This window comes from Camelus dromedarius, chromosome 15 (genome assembly GCF_036321535.1).
Source record: "Camelus dromedarius isolate mCamDro1 chromosome 15, mCamDro1.pat, whole genome shotgun sequence".
Classification (NCBI taxonomy): Eukaryota; Metazoa; Chordata; class Mammalia; order Artiodactyla; family Camelidae; genus Camelus; species Camelus dromedarius.
In genome coordinates this window covers 8,722,141-8,746,063 of record NC_087450.1, presented here as the reverse complement: position 1 = coordinate 8,746,063, position 23,923 = coordinate 8,722,141, and the positions used below count along the sequence as shown (strand labels likewise).

General features: G+C 40.3%; 1 protein-coding gene and 1 pseudogene across 1 annotated transcript in view; both read right to left on the bottom strand.

Annotated features, from left to right (window-relative positions):
* Positions 1 to 517: 517 nt before the first annotated feature.
* LOC105096267 (importin subunit alpha-1-like) lies at positions 518 to 2,112 on the bottom strand (annotated as a pseudogene).
* Positions 2,113 to 19,754: 17,642 nt separating this feature from the next.
* TACR1 (tachykinin receptor 1) overlaps positions 19,755 to 23,923 on the bottom strand; it is a 165,603-nt gene continuing 161,434 nt past the window's right edge. Inside the window, exon 5 of the mRNA XM_010988559.3 lies at positions 19,755 to 23,341. Within this exon, the coding sequence (XP_010986861.1) occupies positions 23,050 to 23,341 (292 nt within the window). The 3' untranslated portion in view covers positions 19,755 to 23,049. The remainder of the gene's footprint in view (positions 23,342 to 23,923) is intronic.

The following is a 23,923-nucleotide window of genomic DNA, read 5'->3' as shown; positions in this document are numbered from 1 at the left end:
GCTGCAGGGTTGGCTTCTGGAGGGACCCAAATGAAGATAGCCTCTCAAATCATAAAACAAATTTGGGTTGAATATAAGGCCTATTTTTATTTCCAGAAGATCCCCTGAAGATGACGTGTTTTCATTTCAGTGGAGCTCTCCTATGCCAGTTACGTGACTTGGATTTGCCCACAGCTGAAAGGAAACTGGGTGTTTGGGTCCTTCATACCTCATTATTTTACAAACTTGTTTCCAAAAGCCTTGCATTCTTTTTTTTTTTTTTTTAAAGAAATGGGTGGAATTTAATCTTTATTTACAGGACACTGCAAGATATGAAATTCCATGTAGAAATTAGAAACCCGTTGACAGGAGAAGCTTCATACTGTTTACAGTTTGGAACTGTTCAAGTATAGTTTTGTTGTAAAAAGTGCTACAGTAACAAACCACACGTAAAAGGAGTTCTTAGTAGAGAAACAGTAAGACAAACTTATTCCAAACTTAGTACACAACAAACAACTTTATGCCTCAGCTGTGCAATCTAAAAGTTAAAGGTCCCAGCAGGGCCATCCTGAACTTGGAATGTACAGCCTCCAGAGGTAGTTTCTGGCACAACATTTGATCTTCCTCTTCCTCTGCAGAGAAATACTTCTCAATCAGATTTAATGAAGCTTTGTACACAGACTCATTTTCATGGTTTTGTAGAGCTTCAATTTTGTCCAAACCTCTACATTCTTCAATCATTATACTAAGTTTCTCAGTTTCACCTAATTTCTCAGCAGTCTGAAAGATATTTGAAATGGCATCCAGAATAACCAGAATAATCTTGGTATCTTTTGCAGTTAGAGGCTCATCAGCAGTTCTATTAGGTCACAATGAACCAGATATATGATCTGTTCAACTGTTCCACCGCTTGTATAGTTGGTCACAGCCCATACAGCTTCCTTTTTTGTCTTAAAGTCTGCCTTAGAGAGAACGCCAACAAGGGGCGGGACTAACCCATCATCTACAACTTGCTGTATCTGGTCCTGGCGGCCAGCCATGGTGTTTGACATTGTCCATGTAGCTTCCTTCTGAATATTGGTTTTGGAGTTTGTTAGCAGACTGGGAAAGACGGCAAGTGCTCCTACATCTATTACAACCTGAGTCTACTTGTCTGTCCCAGTGACAATATTTCCTATGGCTCTTAGCGCAGGAGTCACAATTGGCAGTTCACTAGCTCCTGAAAGCTTCACAAGTCAGTGTACAACCCCTGTCTTCAAAACCATTTCAGTTCATTCATTTGGACCATCGGTAAGGTAGGAAATGGCCCAGCAGGTATCTGCTAATACTTCTGGATCATCGTGATGCAGGAGATGAACTAAAGTAGGAAGAATCTGCTCAACAGCATCCAAGGTGGGTGAGGGATTCCTATTGTGATGAAGATTTGAGAGTGTCCAGATAAGATTACATAAGTAACCACGTGCTAAAGATGGCATATCAGGAACTGCAAGAAGAGCTAACAGTGGGCCAACTGCACCAGACTTGATAACCAAGTCTCAAAACACTGAGCCATCACCTGCAGCGTTCCCTAGAGCCCACACAGCTTGTTCACTGATGTGACCATGGGGCGATGCCAACAGAGAAATGAATGCTGGGATAACACCACCATCTACCACCGCCTTGGTCTGTTCTGATGTCCCGGAAGCAATGTTAGTGAGGGCTCAAGCAATTCAAACTGAATGGGACTACATTCAGTTCTGCCCAAGAAGGACACAAATTTTGGAATCAAAGCAGCCTGGATTATGTTGTCTATGAGGGGCTGCTTTTCCCTAGAAAGCAGTTTCCTAGCAGCTTGAGTAGCTTGGAGCTGGCTTTCCAGATTGTTGCTATTGTGCCTTTGACAATGTCATTAACAGACCAATTCACAGTGCCCTGGTTGTTGCAGTTTTCCTGCAGTGGAGAAGTAGCATCATCGGGAAAAGAGCTGACATTTCTCCTTTTCAGCGTCTGGTGGTCCTTCTTGGCTCTCCTCAGCTCCACATTAACTTCTATTTGGTGCCTCCTCATTTCTGTACTGTCTTTCCCCTTGTTCTTGAATCTGTTAAGGCGGGCAGCTGGTGAATTAGCATTCTCGTTTGTGGACATGGTTATGAGACAAAGGGAGAAAGCTCCACAGCTGGCTCAGGCTTCCACAGGAGGCAGTGTGGTGCACACAGGCTGCGGGTGAGCTGCCCTCAAAACATCCACCACGGTCAGCCAGAAGATGGTGTGGCCCTTACATCCTTTATTCTTATCTACATTAGCTTTTCTGATATGAGGTTTAATTAATGTATTGCTGTCTATGAGAGAAGCAATGAGCCTGAAATTTAACCAGTCTCCTCCACTTTCTTTTCTTTAATAAGAGGGGCATTTTAGCATTTTGCTAAAACCCATACATTTTTATATGTAGTTGAAAATATGAAAATAATGAACGAAGGATCTAAACCCCCAAATTAGAAAGGATGATGGCAAAGTACATTCAAGGAAAACATAGTAAACATAAAAGCAGGAATCAAATTAAAGCACACAGAAAGTATAGAATTAATCAATTAAAGAGAAGATTCTTTTAAAATATCAGTTATATAAACCTCTGGCAAGTCCATTCAAGAAAGAAAAACATAAACTGACAGATTTAACTAATATGATACATCATAACTCAAAGATGCTTTTTTATCACAACTATTTTTCAACATTGTTCAGAAACTGTTGTCCAGAGTTATCTTAACTTCAACCAGTGAACACAGGTTTTACAAGCAGTGGTTTGTATTGTTTGTTTTTTCTGAGGGGAAGGTGACTAGGTTCCTTCATTGATCTCAGCTTGAAGGAGGTACTGGGGCTTGAACCCGGGACCTCTTGGATGCTGAACATGCACTCTACCACTTGAGCTATACCCTTCCCCCAAGCAGTAGTGACTGTAGAATTTCTAGGTGGGAAAGGCTAAGAGGACATAAGCTTGCAGGATGGGGATATTTGAGACTGGGATTGCCAATGTATATTTTTTAGATACTAGGTACACTAGTGATACAAAGTTAAATAAGTTAACTAGGTTTCATTACCATATGAATTCACATAGCCCTAGACAAGAAGTGTAAGTTGTAAACCTATGAGAGGAAAATGAAATACCCAGGATTTTCCAAATTCATGGTACAACAGTGTTCTGTGGATCATGGATTCTATAACACCGTTGTAGGGGATGCAGTGAGGCAGGAAAAAAAAAAAAAAAGGAACCAAAAAGAAGAGCTATCTATTTATTTACAAAATAATTCATTATTTTTAGATGATACAATTGTTTTTCTAGAAAATTTAAGAAAAGCAATTGAAAAACTGTAAGGCCAGCTACAACATAAATAGCTTTACAATATATCAGCAAAACCAGTTAAAAATAAAATAAGAATAGCATCATATTTAAATACTATAAAATATGAAGTACCTAGGAACAAAATTAATAATAAATATACTGGATCCATATGTACTGGATCCAAAAAGTACTCCCAAGGAACATAAAAGAATATATGAGGATCATTTTCAAGGTTATGAAGAGGTTAACTTCTTAATTATGGGTATAGTACATACATAATTAAAATAATGACAGGAATTTAAAAGGAATTTAACAAAATAATTAAAAAGTTACCTAAGAAACACTCTATTTTCACATTGTATTTTTTGAAATAAAAATGTATATATATTACTTTTGCAAGGAGAAAAAAATACAGCTATGAAAATGCAATGAGTAAATACAGAAAAAAAATTTAGAAAAGAAGTTATATGGGAAGGACTTACCTGATGTGAATATAATATATAAAAAGACTGTAAAAAAATGACGATTAATTTCATGTACTGCCTCAAGACATAAATAAGCAAATCTCCAATGAAGACATACAAATGGCCAATAGGCACATAAAAAAAAAAATGATCTCAGAACTCTCCCTGGGTGGGGATCCAATAACTCCATTCTTAAAATATATGAAGAGCCATCACATCCTGGGAGGCCCAGGAAAAGATATTTGGCTTCCATAATTGTTTCAAACTTATCCCATGTTGTAGCGTTCTTGTCCATTCACCAATTCCTCAGACATGGTGCTCTTAGGATAAACTCAAAATATGTATTTTTTGGTTTGTTTGATTAAACTCATTTCTACTTCTCCTCTTTCCAAAAAGTTCTGAGGCTGTTAGTAGCAACAAAGCAAATAAAATGGAAATAGTATCAACTGGAAGGATAATGCACAATGTGAGTGTTGAGTTAAGGTCTATTCAATATCTTACTGAGGACTATAACCCAGGAGCCAGCCTCTCAGCTAGCTCTGAGGAACTCTTCCAAAGAGGTAGGGGAAAGGCTAGTTTATATGTAATTTTTATTAGTGAATACACCCACTTGAGCATACATCTTGGTGAAAGATTACTGCTAGTCAAAAAGAACAGATATCTCAAGTTAACGATTACCGTGCTTTTCTATGTATGGCAAAATGCAAGAAGTGAGGTTCATTAAAATTCTTCCTGAAAGGCCTCTATCTAAGGGGTTGTTTGTCCAAGGCACAGAGCATCTTGTTACCATCTTTAATTTCTTCTGTCTGAATCACAGAGTGCTTGCTTCACCCTGTTACTGCCTTAATCCCTTTGTCTGAAGTGCTGAATGCGCTGTCAGCCAGTGACAGCAGCATGCTAATCTTTGCAGACTTGGATGCTGAGTGAAACGCTCTTTGCTTTTCTTTTGTTTGCCCCTTTTGGTTACAAATTCAAACAAAGTTTGGGAGGCATTTTATGATCGATTTGTCCCATGGCCCTAGGAAGGCTAATTCCTAGGTGAAGACATGATTTCATTGATAGACCACTTGATGTCCTGTGACTGAACTGGGCTCTTCTAATGGTAAGCATAAATGTCCCCGGATCACCTGTTTCACTAGTCTGTTACGGTCCAGGAAATGATTCTCTCTAGAGTTTACACTACTATAATCAATCTTAATCTTATACAGAATTGTATAGCTGGACAATTGTTTCTAGTCACTTAGTCATCACTGTTTTGTCAGAAACCCAGTTGCACATTGTGAAATACAAGAAACAACAATCTTATAAAATAAACAGAATACAAGTAATATAGCTAGTAGCAATAATAAGGTCATAATAATATATGAAAGTCCAAGAAGTCAAGAAAACACTATAAATAATCATACAGGTCAAGTCTGGTGTCTTGGTATAGTTGTCTACTTCTGATGTCATTTTCTTCTTGTCCTGGTGTCTTCTCTGTTTGAGAGTTGCTATAAGGTGAGTTTGAGGTTAGTGATCCTCTCTATAGACCAGTCCAGTGCAGGGACCCTTTACAAGTGGGAAATATGAAACTAAGAGTCAATTTCCTTTAGTTTGTGGTGCATTAGCTAGTTAAAAATACCTGATAAGGGCCTTTCCATCTAGGCTGGAGAGGGTCCTTTAAATGATGTCTTTTCCAGTATGTGCTCCTGGTTGTAGATCATGGGGTATCTGAGCTTCATCAAAAGATAGATTACTGTGGTAAACTATGAAGGCAAGCTTAAAATGTCTTTCAATAATTTAATTAAACTTTGTAATAATGTAACACAGCAACAAGGAGCCAGTTAATAGTGAGTCTTAGGCAGGAAATACCAAACCTTACAGAAAATTAATAGCACTAGAATTTAATATACATAAAGGTATATTACTGAAACATACTTTTCTTCTCTAAAATCATCCTCCCTTCCACCAAATGTACCCAAGGTGAGACTAACTTATTTACAAAATAAGTCTGGTTTCTATAAACTTGGCCTGATTATTTATATAAGTTTATCAAAAATAGCAGTTGATCATATAGGTGCTTTTAAATTTGCTTTGCTGGAATTTTTCATAAGGAATCATAGAACTTTAAAAGGTCTTTCATGGCCAGGAAAAGTTGCACCAAAGACTTTTCAGATTATCCTACAATGCCTATGGATTTGACTGAATTCCTCTCTCACTGAAATCCCCCAAATACCTTGAGGTTTCTGCACCTGTCAAGAGGTAACATTTCTTATTCACCTGGTAAGGTTGCTGGGAACCTCATAAGTAATTTACCAAGCTATATTCCTATAATCAACCAGTGTCAGTGAGCCTGCCTAAGCCCCTCTCTCAAATCCCCGAGAGACTTCATACTCAAGAATCTTCTTGGGAAAATGGATGGAGGTCTCTATGTTCTGCAGCTTTTCCTTTCTGTACAGGGGCGGATGCCTACCTACCAGAATAGAAGTCTCTCTATCTTTTCTAAATCTAGGTAATCTGACCCTGGGATAGGCTTCCATCTGTGTAGCAGCAGAATCTTATTTTGAAACTGCTAGGGATGATTTGAAATGAAGCTGGAAACTACTTGAATTAAAATGGCAAGCAGGGCTAACAGGATAATTATGGCACGGCCTCAGAAGGGCAATACCCAAAGCAGGACACTAGGCATTTGCCAGCCGAGTTCTTCATTCCATTTTCATTTTTAAAATTTAGGAAAAAATTTAATTTTTAATTTATTTTTTATTGAATTTAGTCAATTAAGATGTGTCAGTCTCTGGTGTACAGAACAATGTCCCAGTCACTTCATCCCATATTCTGACGCTTCCTGCCTGCTCTAATAGTCTTCTGTTCTCTTCTTGTACCTGGTCTGATTGGTTATAATCCCCTGTGTGGCCAGGTTTAGGGCAGGCAAGGTGGGAAAGAAATGGATTTAAATGAGTTACTACAAGCTATTGAATATATTTCCCTATGCTATACAGTATAAATCTGTTTATCTATTTTATATATACCTGTCAGTATCTGCAAATCTCAAACTCCCAGTTTATTCCTTCCCACCTCCCTCCCCCCTGGCAACTGCAAGTCTTATTTGGTGATTTACTTTGCTCTAAGACTAAAGACCATAATGCTTATCAAGGCCCATAAAGGTATCTAAGATTCTCTGCCTCCCTTTTTTCTAGCTTTGTCTTCCATTACTCTTTCCTCCCTCTTCACGCATTCAGGCACATTGGCCTTGTGTTTTCAGTACCTTGAATATGCCACACTCCCCCTTGTCACAGGCTTTTCTCTGTGTCATTCTCCATGCTTGACACCCTGTTTTGTTCATTTTATTGGGTTAACTGTCATCTCTCCCCAGGGCCTTACTTTCTCAGAGAAAACTTCCCTGGCATCAAATTCTAGGTCCAGTTCTTTTATAACAGGCTCTCATAAAAAAGCTTTTTTCCCTTTAATAGTCCTTATCCCAGTTTTTAATGTAATCCCTCTTTTGTGGGATATTTAAAACATGTCTTCTCATTAAGCTGAAAGCTGCTTGCAACTGGGAACCGTGTCTGATTTTACTTCCATTGCATCCTTGATGATCAGCACTGGGCTGATTTTGTGCTGTAGGAGATTCTGTATTGCAGGAGATCAAAGAGTGAATGGATGAACAAGGCACTCTCAGTCCTGAAAGAAGCTTCATATTTCTTGTCACAAGGACCATTGGAGGTTATTTCTAGAATACCACAGCACCCATGGGGCTTCTATGGAAGTTACTAATGCTCTGTGAGGGAACATTTCCAGGGGTGCTGTAAGTGTTTGTTGAAAGAGTGAGTTTCAAGGAATCTCACAATTAGCCCTGTTCTGATTATGTAGACAAGAAAGGTCATCTAGAGAGTCTACACCCCAGCTGTCAATCACACTCCTGGTGCTGCCTTTGGCATCACAACGTCTAATGGAACATACAATGTTTGTTACCTAAAGAGGAATAAAATTTGAGATAAGTCTCTTTACTTCTGGTAAAAAGAAAATATATCCAACTTGTCCTGCTTCTGTCTTTTTTATTTCACCCTTCTTTCCTCTTTCCTTCACTGTGCACATGAGCAACAGTGCTCTGGCAAATAGATTTCCTCCTTTACTTGAATATGAATCTGAGTTCATATGAGTTGAACATAAAGGGAAAGCTGTAAATGATTGAAAAAATCATCAAGTTGAATTGAATGTTTGGATTCTATAAAAAATAGTTTGTTCACATAAAATTCAGGGAAAACAAACAATTCCATCCCGAGTTGGACAGAGTTCAACACTGGTGTCTCCCAGGAGTTGGCAGCTTTGGCACATGTTTAGAAATTTGAGGAGTGAAAATTTTGTACTTCAATTCTGGTTTTGAAAACTTGCATGAAGGAAGATTCAAACAGAGGAAAAGGGTGAGTGGAAGTTAGTAAGCTTCTTTATGTTTGAGGGAGAATGTTGGAATGTTGGAAGGAGACAGTAGGAATGGGGACTCAGGGTGGGCAAAGTTGAAAAATAGATTGAATCATCACCTCCTTTTACATTTCCTTCCTCTGTCTTTCTTGTGGCTCTGACCCTGGGCCTTGCTCCCCATCAGCTTCTTAAGCACAGTGCTTTGAGAGTCTACCTAGACTAAGGCCAGCCTGTGTATTAGGAACTCCCTCCACTCACCTGCTTATAATTCATCCCCTTCCTCATCAAATTTCCAACCTGTTGTCTGCTGAACAGAAAAACACAACCTGAAAGTTGAGAGTTATATTTCATTTGGGGCAATCCTGAGGACTTAAGCCCAGGACACAGCCTCTCAGATAGCTCTGAGGGACTGTTCCAAAGAAGTAAGCAAGGAACCAGGATACATAAGAGTTTTTGCAAAACAACAACAATAACAACAACAACAGCAGCAACAACCAAAAAAACCACACCCAACCCCAGGTAGTTGGAACATCAAAAGATTGTCATTAATTAAAGAAAAACAGACATCTTAAGTTAATAAGTTTAGCACTTTTGTTTTTTACATATGGGAAAATGCAAGAGTCTGGGCTCATTTAAATCATTTCTTTGATATGCACCTTAATTATGTAGGACCAATATCCTGTTTTTGTCCACCCTGAATCTCCTCAGGCTGCACAGTTGCGAGGCAGCTGCACTGGCTGATGGCTTGATGGCTGCAACATCCTGTCTTCAAATACTTGCATAAGGCATTCAACAGAGGCCCTCTTCCTGGGTGTACAGGTTAGATTCAGAGCAAGATCATTATTAGTTTTATTAGCCCCTGCATATTAGCTCCTGGTTTTACTTCATGTTGTGTGGGCTCAGCTAAACCTGTTGATTTCCTTTAGTATGTTTAGTTAATATTGTTGGATAGGCAGATTTATATAACCTGTCTTACAGTACCAGGCAGGGGAAGCAGTCCTCAGTGAAACATGTCTATCCCAAAATATAATTAAGCAAAAGAGATGTAACCATCTTATATAAAGCCCATTTAAATGCACAACTTTTTAAACTTTTATCTCAATTCTACCAACTCCTTTGCCTTAAATTTTAGTTTCTATTAGGGCTCCATTAAAAAGCCTTAGTCTTTTTAAAATTACAGTATAATCAGTTTATAATGTGTTAATTTCTGGTGTACAGCATAGTGATTCACTTATAAATGTGTGTGTGTGTGTGTGTGTGTATATATATATATATATATATATATATATATATATATATATATTCCTTTTCATATTCTTTTTCACTATAGGCCATTACAAGATATTGAATATAGTTCCCTGTGCTATACAGTAGAAATATGTCTATCTATTTTATATATATTAGTATCTGCAAATCCTGAACTCCCAATTTATCCCTCCCTACCCTATTTCCCCTCTGGTAACCATAAGTTTATTTTCTATGTCTGAGTCTATTTCTGTTTTTCAAATAAGTTCATTTCTCTTTTTTTTTTTTTTTAAGATTCCACATATAAGTGATATCGTATGGCATTTTTCTTCCTCTTTCTGGCCTACTTCACTTAGTACCACAATCTCCAGATCCATCCATGTTGCTGCAAGTGGCATTATTTTATTATTTTTTTATGACTGAGTAGTGTTCCATTGTATGTATATACACCACATCTTCTTACTTCTGTCACTTGTCAATGGACATTTAGGTTGATGTCATATCTTGGCTATTGTAAATAGTGCTGCTATGAACATTGAGGGGCATGCATCTTTTTGAATTAGAGTTTCCTCTGGATATATGCCCAGGAGTGGGCTTGCTGGATCATAGGGTAAGTAGTATTTTCAGGTTTTTTTTCAGGAATCTCTGTACTGTTTCAGGGAAAACATAATGGCTGCACCAAACTACATTCCAACCAACATTGTAGGAGGATTCTCCGGCATTTATCATTTGCAGACTTTTTAATGATGGCCATTCTAACCACTGGGAGGTGATACCTCATTGTAGTTTTTGGTTTTTTTAATGTATACTTATGTTTTTGGTGGGGGGAGGTAATTAGGTTTATTTATTTATTTCTTAGAGGAGGTACTGGGGACTGAACCCAAGACCTCATACATGCTAAGCATGAGCTCTACCACTTGAACTATACCCTCCCCCCATCCTTGTAGTTTTGATTTGCATTTCTCTGACAATTAATCATATTAAGCATCTTTTTTCAGGTATCTTTTGGGAATTTTTGTCTTCACTGGAGAAATATTTACTTAGGTCTTCTGTTCATTTTTGGAGTTTTTGTTGTTGTTGTTGTTGTTGTTGTTGTTATTGAGCTGTATGAGCTGTTTGTATATTCTGGAAATTAAGTCCTTGTCAGTTGCATCATTTGCAAATATTTTCTCTCATCCTGTATGTTGTCATTTTATTTATGGTTTCCTTTTCTGTGCAAAAGCTTTTCAGTTTAATTGGGTCCTAATTGTTTATTTTTGCTTTTATTTCTATTACTTTAGTGAATGGATGGAAAAAGATATTGCTGTGATTTATGTCAAAGAGTATTCTGCTTATGTTTTCCTCTAGGAATTTTAGAGTAGCTTGTCTTACACTTAGGTCTTTAATCCATTCTGAGTTTATTTTTGTATATGGTGCTAGAAAATGTTCTAATTTTACTCATTTACATTTAGCTGTCCCATTTCCCAGCAACACTTAATGAAGGGCTGTCTTTTCTTCATTGTATATTCTTATCTTCTTTGTCATAGATTAATTGACCATAAGTGCATGGGTTTATTTATGGACTTTCTATTCTGTTCCACTGATCTATGTGTCTGTTTTTGTGCCAGTACCATACTGTTTTGATTACTGTAGCCTTGTAGTATAGTCTGAAGTCAGGGAGCATGGTTCCTCCAGCTCCATTCTCTTTTCTCAAGATTATTTTGGCTATTCAGGCTCTTTTGTGTTTCCATGCACATTAAAAAAATTTTATTTCAGTTATGTGAAAAATTCCATTGTTAATTTGACAAGTATTGCATTGAATCTGTATAAGACCTTGGGTAGTATGCATGCCCTTTATTTTAAAGTCATTTGTCTGATGTTAGCATTGCTATCCTTGCTTTCTTGTCATTTCCATTTGTATGAAATATCTTTTTTTTGTCCCCTCAGTTTCAATCTATGTGTGTCCTTTGCCTTAAAGTGGGTCTCTTGTAGGTAGCATGTTGTAGGCACTTATTGTATTATCCAATCTGCTACTCTATGTCTTTTGACTGGAGCATTTAGTCCATTGATATTTAAAGTAATTATTGATAGATATGTATTTATTGTGCTTTTAAACCTTGTTTTCCAGTTAACTTTGTATTTCTTCTTTGTTTCTTTTATTTTCTTTTTGTTTTTCCTTTCTTGGTTTAATAATTTTCTTTTGTATTATCCTTGAGTTTTCTTCTTTTTGGTTTTTGTGACTCTGTTGTATGTTTTTGATTTGTGGCTATCCTGTTTTTCAAGAATATTGACCCATTACTATACCTACTTGCCTTAGAGTAGTAGTCATATAGGGTCAAACACATTCTTAAACATACAAACAAAAAAACTACATTTTTACTCCCCTCCATCATATTTTATAATTCTGGTGTCCTCTTTTACATCTTCATGTTTATTCTTTTGCTATTCATTGTAGTCATTGCTTTCACAATTTTTTTTTATTTTTAAAAATCTATGTACTGATTTACAGTGTACAGAAATAAGTGATTTATCTTCCAATTGTGATCTTCTCTTTCCTATGGATTCCTGCTTCTTTTCTATTTAGAGAAGACCTTTTAAAATTTCTTCTTAGATTGATTTAGTATTGCTGTATCCTTTTAGTTTTTGCTTGTCTGAGAAATTCTTTCTCTCTCCTTCTATTCTAAATGATAATCTTGCTGGGTTGACTATTGTAGGTTGCAGGTTTCTCCCTTTCAGTCCTTTGAATATATCTTGCTACTCCCTTCTTGCCTGCAAAGTTTCTGTAGAGAAATCAATTGATGGCATTATTGGGGTTTCCTTGTAATTAACTCTTTGTTTTTCTCTTACTGCCTCTTGCTCCTCTCTTTATTTTAACTTTTGCCATTTTGATTATAAAATGTCTTGGCGTGAGTCATTTCGAGTTCATCTTGTTTGAGACCTTCTGTGATTCCTATTCCTGGATATCTGTTTCCTTCTTTAGGTCTGGAAAGATTTTACCCATAATATCTTCAAATACATTTTCAATTCCCTTTTCTCTTCTTTCTCCTTCTGGAATCCCTAGGTAATGTGTAGATTGGCAAGCTTTATATTATCCCACAGACCTCTTTCTTGCTTTCATTTAAAAAAAAATGTGTCTTTCTTTCTGTTGTGCTAATTGGGTGATTTCCATGACTCCATCCTCCAGGTCACTTAATCTTTCTTATGCATCATCCAGTTTGTTATTTATTGTCTTTAGTTCAGCTTTCAACTCAGCAAGTAAGTTTTCTAATTTTAAGTGGCTCCTCTTTATAGTTTGTAGTTCCTTTTTACATTCGTATCAGCAGCCTTTCTTAATTCCTTCAGTATTTTTATTACCTCCTTTTGAACTTAGGATCTGGTAGACTGGAAACATATGTTCCAGTGTTCTTTCAGGGGCATTCTCTTGATATTTTAATAGGGAGTGGTTCTTTTGCTTCTTCATTTTACTTATATTTCTCTGACTCATGATTTTAGGAGGAGAAATGGTTATCTACTCTGGTCTTGAAGGGCTGTTTTTATGTGGGACTGTCCCTTTGTAGCCTGTGTGAGTCTAATATTTTTTGTGTAGGGCTCTTTTTAGTGTACGTGCTTGCTATGTCTTTCCTCAGTGTGTGCTAGCCATTATTCCCTCAATAGGAAATGTGATTGGTATTGTGGTGACCAGAGCCTGCACTGGATGTTGAGTGGGGCCTCATTTTTTTTCTCTGTGGTTGTCACAGTCATGTCAGGGGCAGAGTTTGCCCCCAAGTTATTGGAGTAGAAGCCCCCAGATCTGTTTCTGAACTTCAGTGTGAGGTAGGAAGGACTGGAGAGCTTCTGCTGGGAGAGGAGCCACTGAGTATCCTTCTGTAGGATCTATCCACCAGAAGATGTGCTCTGTGGTGTCACCTGCCACTCATTAGGCAGACTCACAAAGAACAGTGTTGGCACTGCCTTTGGCCCAGCCTCAACCATAGGAATGCAGGCAACCCGCTGGGGCATCCCTCATGTTCTGTGGTCCTAAAGGCACCAGTGCAGATTTGTGGCACAGATCTGCTGGAGTCAGGCACTGGGACTGCCATAATAGCGCACCTGGACAGGAGCGCTATTATGGAGCTACAGAATCAGCCCAGACTCTGGCCCTGCCTCTGTGTGTGGATACCCCCAAAGCTTGCAGCCATTAATGCCAAACCTTCCCCAACCAGGAGAGCACAAATAATCCACTAGGTGTCCCATGGGCACAGAGTTTACAAGCCTGCATAAATCCATGGATCTTACAGATGCTGCTTCTGAAGTTGCATGGACCCTGAGGGTTGGATCAGATTCCACTGCCTCTGCATGTGGGCAAACTGCAAGTGCTTGCATGTTCCCAGATCTCATAGAGAAGGAGCTGTGCCTGCTGTGAGCAAGCCTAGAGTGAGGCTACTATTGAGGGTCCCACCCCCTTCCTTCTCACATGAGTTAATAATGGGGCTAACAATGGGGCTTCCGTGGTGAATCCAGGCTCAGTCTTGTGCATGCCCCCAGTTACGGTTTGACCCACACTCCAGCCCCTTTTGGCTGTTTCTGTGCAGCCAACTCTAGTCCTCTAACTCAGGTCTGTCTTCTGAAGCTCAAGTTTTAGCTCCCAGTCCTCATGTGCACCAGCATATGACCATCTTGATTTGAGGAGTGCAGGGAGGTGGCCAGGAAAGGCTGTCCTGGTCTCTCTCCATTCTGACTGCTGCAATCTGGCTGCTGCACTTTTCTCTGAGCCTCTGAAGCTTTCTGTCTGTCCTGGCTGATCTCCCAGACAGTGAAGGGGGTTCTCAGGGTGCAGGAACCTTTCCTCTTTCACAGTTTCCTCCCAGGGTGCAGGTCCCAACACAATTCCTTTTTTTTTTTTTTTCTTTCATCCTATCTGATTATGTGATTACCTTTCTTGCAACTTTGGTTGCATGAGACCTTCTACCAGCATTCAGTAAGTATGCTGTGAGAACTGGTCCACATGTAGATGTATTTTTTGATGTATTTATGAGAGGTGAGCTCTGTGTCCTTCTGTTCTGCCATCTTGATCTCCTCCCAGAAACCTTTCTTTTTATCCAGACCAATTTTATCTGTTTTTGTATAAAAGACTTTGGGTTCCCCAGTGATGGGTTGAGTCAAGGGACTCAGACCCTTTTTCTTAATATTTTTTAACTTAATTAATTGGCCCAAGCAATTGTTGGTCAGATATCTCAGTGCAATTTTTTCTGCCTTTTAAATCTCTCTCTCTCTCCATATATATATTAATTAGGATAAATAGAATGGACTTTTTTTTGGGCCATTTAATGTTGTGGACCAATAAGGGGTTCCCTTTGGCCAATCCAACCTTAGGTAGTGTTGTATCAAAATGTTTGTTTAAATCCCATTAACATTCATTTTTTGGACCCCTTTTTTAAACAACCATCTAAAGATTTTTTGTCCATTTGAGATAAGTCCCTTTAAAATTTCTACCTTGTGAAGAAGTCTCTAGATTTTCTTTTTAGTTTTTCTCTTAATTCCCCGTTAATCAACTTAATTAACATTAATTATCCTAATGTTTTTATTAGCATTTGTAAATTTATAAGACCCACTGAAGGGAAGCAGAGACCACAAATAAGGTTTTCCAAATCGATTTTTTTTGTTTTTTTGTTTTTCTTAAATTAAAGGAGTTCTTAGGTTAATCATTTTATATATATATCTTTTCCCACCTTCTAGTTTATTTTATTTTCCCATAGGTACCAATAAAATAGCTGTTTATGAGAGTTCTCTAAAAATTCACCAATTTAGATGTTTCTCCAACTTGAAGGATCCATCATCTGGCCATTGTGAGATATATCTTAGTAGTGACTCAGACCAAAAAGATGCAACAGGCATCCCCACAAGGGAGTGTGAAAAATGCTGCTTAAGCATGATCTAGAAACTTTACTCCCAAAAATAGTCTAAGAAAGTAAAGATCTTCATTGTATAGGCTGATGCAATGAAGGTCAAGATGGCAAAAAGCCCCTGAGAGCTGACCCAGTGAGACAAAAAGGCTTCTCAGAATCTCAGTCTATTTTACTGGTTGCCAAATGGCTTCCAAATGTACACCACATGTTTACCTCCTGGATAACAGAGGCCAATTTCTCAACACACACACACACACACACACACACCCACACACACCCCACCAAAGACCAGGTGGAACAGTTACATCTCCAAGACACAAGAAGAGAAATGCCAGTTCCCCCAAGAAGGGCTTTTGTTTCTTTAAGGTCAGAATTCTGAAAAGATGTTTTATCAAGTTGGCTTTCTGTTAGTTGACTATGTATGCAATAAAAAAGCTCCATATTGGCCGTTTTCAGGGTGAGACTTCTTTTTTAATTCCCAATTAAGTAAGTATATGTAAGTATATATTTTGTACATACATAAACATGGCTGCAATGTTGGTTGGAGGCAAAGATGTTAGGCCAGCCTCTCACCTAAATCACCAAATGGCTGCAGTGGCTGATGGATGGTTGCAACACCCTTTGTTAACTGATATGACAGGCGACATTTTTCTTCCACACTGCTTTCTATTTAGTTGTCTAGTCCGGTGGTTCCATGGGCCATTCACATCATAATGACTGGTATGCTTGTTAAAATTCAGATCTACTAAGTCAGGATCTCTGGAGGTGGGGCTAAGAATCCAGGCATTGATAAACCCCCTATGTGATTTTTATGCCCATTAGGATTTGAAGCCATTGAGTTTGTCTTACCAGTTTTCAGCTTCTTAGTTCCTTCTCTTGGGTACTAAACTCACCTTTCTTTCATGACTCAGCAATTGTGTGGGCAATGTTCAGGTCAACCTGGACCCAGGACTCCCTCACCTTGCGCACCAATTTCATGAGCAATCCAGTAGTCCCACCCCTGCCTCCAATATCTAGATGAGTCTGGCCTTGTGGACAGGACATGGATGCTTAAGTTGCTAGTTGTAAATGTAAGATATTATCCTTCTCAGTGACATAAGCTATTTCTCTTTCTAAAAGAAGACTTTATCCCCCAGAGAGATGCATATCTAGGGAATTCTGTGCACTCAAAGCTTAATGTGCCAAGATTAATTACAATTGGAGATCCTTAAAAAAAATTTTTTTTACTTATTTATTTTTATTTAATTAATTTATTTTTGTCAGGGACAGGGAAGTAATAAGTCTATTTATTTATTTGCTTTTGGAGGAGATACCAGGGATTGAACCCAGGACCTTGTGCATGCTAAGCATGCGGTCTACCACTTGAGCTATATCCTCACTCTTACAACTGGAAATCCTTGATAAGCCTCTTCAAATCATAGTTACAACTTGCTCATATAGCTCACGTAATTATAGCGACAACTACAGAGACTATGAGTATAATTTAGCCTTTGAAACATTTTTCTGATGGTGTAATGGACTTACGGAAATTTGCTGCTCCTGGAAAGACCACCTATTAAATTAGCATTTTGGCAACATGTTTGGGATCGGCATTCCAGGCTAGGCTCTATTCCCCTTTAAGAATAGGGTAGAGACCTAGGAATACAATGAATAAAGGAAACAGCAGAAGGTCTTGCTTAAGACATTGGGCTTTGGGATCAGGCAGCTCTGAGATGCAGTTCTCACAATGGGATCTCAAACAAATTACTGTCTATGTCCCATTGTTCTCATATTAAATTAATGACAATAATAACATTGATTTCACAGCATGTGAAGGTTAAACATGATAAATGTACATAAAGTGCTTAGTACAAGATATTTAGAATATAAGTTGTTATTATAATTAATATTATTAATAACATTATTGACATTATAGTTTCCTTCTAAGCAATTCTTCTCTTTTTCCTCTTTTTAGGGCTTCAAACTTCTCTGGAACACAAAGACCTTGGGGATATATTTGTGTGCCTTTTTTCACCGCATTTTATGTACAGATGCAATCCAGACAACATGAACACCTAGGATCAAAGAGGTCTCAACTTCTTGGGGACCAAATGGGGAATCATCTTGTCTTGATGATAGCTGGGGAATGGATTCTGAGTTCACTGCTTGCTGATGTATAACCTCAATGTTATCTTCTCTCTGAAAAATTAGGCAACAGAATTATATCTCATTTAGGCCATGGGACCCTGAGCCCAGTACAGTAAGAGAGGTCTCCCAGAACACACCCAAGTTTTCCCTCTTTCACCTACTCTACTCACCCTTTTGAGCATTTATACTCTGTCTCTTATGGGACACAGGGACTAAATTCTGCACTGGAAAGCTACAAAAAAATCCATGACAATCATCTAGTAAGGTTAAGAAGCTGGTGAGGTTTGATGGTTCTGAGACATAGCATCCAGTTCCAAATCCAAAGCCAATGTAGATTAGAGCCAGATGTGACCCTGCTAAATCTAATGTATGCAACACAAAACAAATGCCTCCTACCTCACAGGTGTTATGATGGGCAACTGAGCCTTCCCTGCCACAACTTGGCATCAGCGGCGCATAAGAAGCAGAGAAGCTTGTTATTTTTTTAAAGAGAGGGTCTGCATGGCATCTCTGAGTGGGCTTCTGGGATGCCATGTCCCCTACTCTGCTTTTCCCCCAATAGAAGGCATAGCTCTCCACTGGTCTCCACTCCACCACTATGACAAAGCCCACTGGAACATTAGGATCAACCAGAGGCATCCGGGAGTTGGCAGAATGGTTAGAAATGTGCGATCTGAAAGAAGGATAATGACATGAGGAGTCCATGGTGGAGCCCCATGATCAGCTCTCAAAATCAGATTGGAAGTTCTCCTGGTGGGAACAGAAACAAAAGTGACTGTATGTGTAAGTCCCCACTTCCTGTCCTACATATTCTAATGTGTGTGTCTTTCCTTCTTCAAATCCATAACCCAGACAACACCCAGGCATAGGAAAGTCATGCTCATGGCATTGGCTCTGGGAAACTTCAAAGTGACATCCCCAGATGCTGGCAGAGTGCATTTGGCTGTAGTGTTGGGTACATTATTCATTTGAATCCTTGACCTGTGTGTGGATTTTTATAAAGAGGATCCTCCAGAGGGCAGCAGAGAGCAGTCCTGTGGCCCTGAGACGGAACCCTGAGGGAGGCGGGGGTAAAGGTGGTGGTGGCCAGATTCCACTGGGGTTACTGAGGGACCGGCTTTTGATTTGGGAGATTTAAAATCAACAATAAACTCAATTGAAAAAAAATCAGACATTGAAAGAGGGCTAAAGAATTTGGAACTTCACAACCTAAAAAAGCAAGGATGCCCATCAGATATGAGAAAACTTGGGAGGTTTTGGAAATAAGTGATTGAGACGGGAAAACATTTTCTGTGAGTGATTCCCCGTGCACTGCCACCGAGGAAAACATTAGGCCTTCAGAGCTCAGTGAGAGGGAGATGAGCCCCAGGAGGAGCAGAATGGCTGCTGGGACTTGAAACAGCTTTGGAACAAAATCATAATTCACCTCAGACACCCAGATGAGTTAAAGCTGTAGAATGTCCTTAAAGATGTTCGTGGCAGTAAACATACCAAATTCTTGATTAAGGAGTGTGATTACTATTCCATGAAAGATGTGCACGAAGAGGCCCTCTTCTGTAAACAATTTATTTTCTCTCCTTCTCTGGAGAGCGGAGGATGAATGTTTCTTCCGAGAAGATTCAGGTTTTATACCCTTTATTACGCACACACGCGTGCACACACACACATACACTGTTCTACATATGATTTGTGGGGACCTTAAAGGGAATTTGTGTATTCCTTGAAGCTTATCCAGGCACCTCAGTTTAAGATGCTTTAAACAAAAAAAAATCTTTATTGTTTGTTTCTGAAACTGTGTTGGGTAGCTGTCTAGATTCTTCTCAAAATTCCCTCTTTCAAAGCTTTTACAGTATGTGTCATTGCAAGTCTGTTAACAGCTGCTCATCACTCTTTTGAGGGCACATGCATGAGGGGTGAGGTGGTACAGGTTGGCCTCTACTTCCTGGGCTTTCTTACAGGTTTCCAGGGCTCACAGAGATTAACCACTGAAGTTTCTAATACTGCCAAGGGTTTCCTGAAATGTGCTTTCAAACACAGGGGACAGGACCAAAGCTCTGGTGGCAGTTGTGGAAGTCATGGCACAGATTTCCCTTCAAGAGAGATCTGGTGATGGGTGAGCAATCAGCTGCCTGCCTCCAGCTGCAGAGCATTTAGGACCCATCACAGTTCAAGTGCAGACCACTGTCTCCCCAGAGAGCTCCCAGTCAGTGACCCAGCATGCTGGGGATACCAGCCCTGGCCGTTTCTGCCAGTGCACGGCTTTTCTCTGGGACCCTTTGCACGCTGGTGGGTCAACTGAGACTTCCTGCACTGCAGACAGAGGCTCCTCCTGCTCAATCTTCCCCTCTTCCCCTCCCCCTTTCTTCCCAGGTGTCAGATCTGCACAGGGGTCTCAAGGCCCCCTCTGCCTACCTTCTTTACCCTTTATCTTTCCCAAGTGTTCCCCCAATAGGTCTCTTGCTGTCTGCTTCTGAGAGGATTCTGAACGGAGACAGCTCTACTCATAGGTAACATTGTTGGCCACTTCACACAATCCCATTTTACTTTCACAGATCCCCAGCTGAAAACAGCCCCCACATCTTGCCAACCCACTTTGTCACAGGGTTAGGAGTTTGCTGGGTGTTGGGTTCCATTCTTCTGCCCATGCAGTTTTTTAGGGTTCGTAGTACCACTCTCATTCAGCCTCTTGTAGGGTGCTTAGATTCCCTGGAGATGAGACAGAGGCATCAAGTGGTCAAAAACATACTTTATTTCTGTAGGAAGATTCTTTCCAGGATCCCAGGACAGAAAACACAGAAACTTCAGGGACTACTCCTCTCTATTTACATGATTCTTCTTGAAATCCAGGTCAACAACGTCAGCTCCCAAGCCCTCTTTTCCCAGGGTTCCATTCAGTTCTTCCAAGAGAAAGGGCATTCCGGACTGTCTTAGCATTCCAGTGGGAGGTGAGGAGGACGAGGACCCCGTCCCGCAGTTCCTCCCACATAGGTCTCCCTCCCCACCCCTCAGTTACTACAGCCCTACTGGGAGTCCATGACGTACCTCCGCTTCCCTCTGAGAAAGAATGAGGAGGGATTGGCACAATATAAATAGCACATTGTCAGCAACTAAATCCCACATTTTATAAATAACATAACAAAGATGGCCCCATGATGTCTTACATTTGACTACTACTGATTAGTACATCAAGGAAAAACACTTAGGAGATAAATACCGAGTGACACATTTCTGTAAGAATGAGACCCATGCACAGTGCACATCTTGGTGTTTCTCAGCCACGGGAGGTCACAACGATTTTTTAAGTTAAGTGGTGGTTGGAGAGTGGGTCAGAGGAAGGCTTGCTGGGCTCTCTCAAAGGAAACGTTCCACCAGATTTGAAACCGACCCACTCGGTCTTATTATGTCAGTGATGATGCTGTCTAACCACGTCCCTTCAGGTCCTCTGGACTGACTGGTGGCTCCCTTTGGAATTATCTCAGAGAGCTCTTGTTGCAAAAGCCTATCTTAAGGTATTTGCCTTTGGCCCGATTACCTCTGTTGAATGTAAGTCTTTAGAATCCTATGGAGAATCTGCTTCCCAGCTGCCTCCATGCCTGTTGGGTAGCCTAGACCCACTAAGACTGGGGGGTTAGCAATGGCTTATCTGGCAGGCTCCTCAAGAACAGAAGAAGCCATGTGTCCCCAGCTCAAGGTCAGGTCTAGAGCAAGTGCTTAATAATCCTTGCTGAATTCAACTCTAACCTCTTCCACGGAGAGGATGTCCCCTATTCCTTAACACTTTTTTCTTGGGTACCTCTCATAATCATGCTGGTTCTTAAATCCCTCTGAAGTGAATAATCCATACATGGCATGATTCTTTATCAGAAGTATGACTAACACTTTGGGCACTGACTTTTGTTGCCCCAAAATTATGTGTTCTAATCACATATTTACATTGAGATGGCTTTACTTCATTTAATCCTTCTCATGCTGCTTTGGAGAATATGGTTGTCAAGTCTTTCTGGCTTAGACTGTTGCTATACAAATTCCTCCTGGTTTGCCAATGCCCTGTAGGGTTAGAGCCAGCATGGCTGGTAAAGGCTGTGAAGTCTATTCTCAGCATTGTTCCCTCAAAATGATGGATGCAGAACATATGCCTACATTCTTCAAATAATGAGGAAGGCATTCATGGTAGTTACATGAAGTTTCTGCTTTCAGCCACAAATGGACAAAGTGCAGATCTGGAAGACAAAAAGAAACTGCATGCCTACCTGCTGGAAAACCCCAAACTGTGTTAGGACATGAAGCTTTAAGTTCAGGACTCTTGGTCAACTGACTGTTCCATAGGGTTGATCAATCATCCCACCTCTTATAGACAGGAAACCAGCAAAGCCAGGGAGCAGGAAGGGGAGATTCAGAGAGTCTAAAGGGAAGATGCAAGGTGGCCTCTTCCCACAATTGTTGTTGCAGGGTGCAGCCTCCTCAGTCATTTGGCATCTGAGTGTATTGTATGCCTTGTGTTAGTATAAAGCTAAAACTCGATTAGTGCCCCTGCCCTAAGACACCCCAAAGGTCAGAGCAGAGGGCCCACATTTGTCTTCCCTGATGGCATTCTCCATCTCTGAGTCTCAGCCTGCTAAAGCCTGATGAGGAGATGCAGGCTTTGACATGAAGTCCTCTGCTCTGTCATAGACCAAAATCTTCCAGGAGAAGGAAAGTACTCATGGTTTTAGGATAAATCAGAGAATGTCATGTGTGGATATTGACACATGGTCTTGGCAGTCGCCACATCTCTAGTCGCCGGATGTTAAATCGGTAAACTTGCTCCTATTCTTTCTGTGACTACCAATTTTTGGTGAAATACACAAAAAACTCATAAAATCATTGAGCCACTGAATGCTGAAATTCCAAGGAACACCTTGATAGTAGAATTCAGCCTCACAGTTTTACAGATAAGGAAAGAGGATCAGATAGGTAAGTACGGCACAGCTCTCACTCTGGCTCCATAACAGACATTAGCTAGAATCAGTAGACATATTCTAGCTGCACTGATTGCCCAGGACACTCGCTGGGGACATAGTACAGATGACCTTGAGGCTCTCAGTCCCATGATGCACTGACATTTTGAGATGTCAGGAAGGGGCAGAAGTATGCCTTCTTTTCATGGGTGCTTAGAAGACAGGGTTCAATCTTTCATTCGTATCTTATGTGGTTCCTCCTTTTGTTCACTTTATCAAGCAGAGTCTGAGCCAGTGTGAGCCACCAGCTAAAAGAAGATAATCTAAGCAAGACTGAGAACAAATTTATTGATGTAGGACAGGGCTCCAGGCAAACAGATCCCTTGGATCTGTTGCTTCACTGCAAGATGCACCTTGAAATGAGCACCCACATGCAATTCAAGTTAATTCTAGGATCATGAAATGGACTGTAGAGAAAATCAAGTCTAACCTTCCCATGTTACAGGCTCAGAGAAGTTTGATGATTTGTTTCAGGTCACACGGCTTCTGGGTGGCAAAGACATGGAAGAATCCAGGCTTTTGACTCCAGGATGGAATGTTTTCCCTAAACTATTCTGACCCTTTCACAGGCCCCAAGGATGTTTCCTATGGTTTCTATATTGAGGATTTATTCATGCATGACAAAGACGTGGTGGTCAAGCTACTGACGGCCCTGTGATCTAGGAGAGCGTGTTGGAGTAGAAGCTGAAGCTCTCTGTCATGGTCTTGGAGTTGCTGCGAGAGGAGCCATTGGAGGTCTGGTCCAGGGATGAGGGCATGGCCTTGGGGACTTCCTCCAGCTCTTCCTCATGGGCCCCCACCACAGTGGAGACAGTGGTCTCCAGGCGGCTGACTTTGTACACGCTGCCCTGGGTCTGGAGGTACCGAGTGGATTTCATTTCAAGCCCCTCATAATCACCAGCACTGATAAAAGGGCAGCATCGGAAGGCTTGCTTGAAGCCCTGACGGAACCTGGGGAGAGAGAGAGGATGGAGAGGTAACCCTTGGGGATGGCCCACTTTTGGAGGGCTTTCCCATCACTGCAGTAACTCTGTAATACATGGTCATAGCCAAACATGACTCTGTGTGATTATTTTTTAAATTAATTGACAGCTGGAGATGCCAAGGGCAACAAGATTTAAAGGTCAGTCATCAAGGTCAACTCCAGGACTAGAGCCCAGGATCACGTGAAATGCATGTCCATACTGAGGGCAGTGGTTGAAATATGCTGCCTTCACTGGTATGGGATCAGCCGATTTTGGGCCAATTCAACATCAGTAAAAACATTCACCAAGTGTTCAGTATGCACACAACACTGTGTCAAGACTCAGTCCTTTTCTTCAAGTGGCCCACTGACTTTCTGCCCATCATGTTCCTTCAGTGCGCCTCACTTTCCTTGTTTTTTTAAACAGAGAGATTTAGCCTTTACTTAAAGGTGTGCTGGGAGATTTAACCCAGAAATGTTTAGGTAGGTTGTGAGGTTCTTAGAAGAAAGACGCATCTGTGAGTGAGACTAACAAAGACCATTTGGACAAGTCCCAGAGAATATCAGTC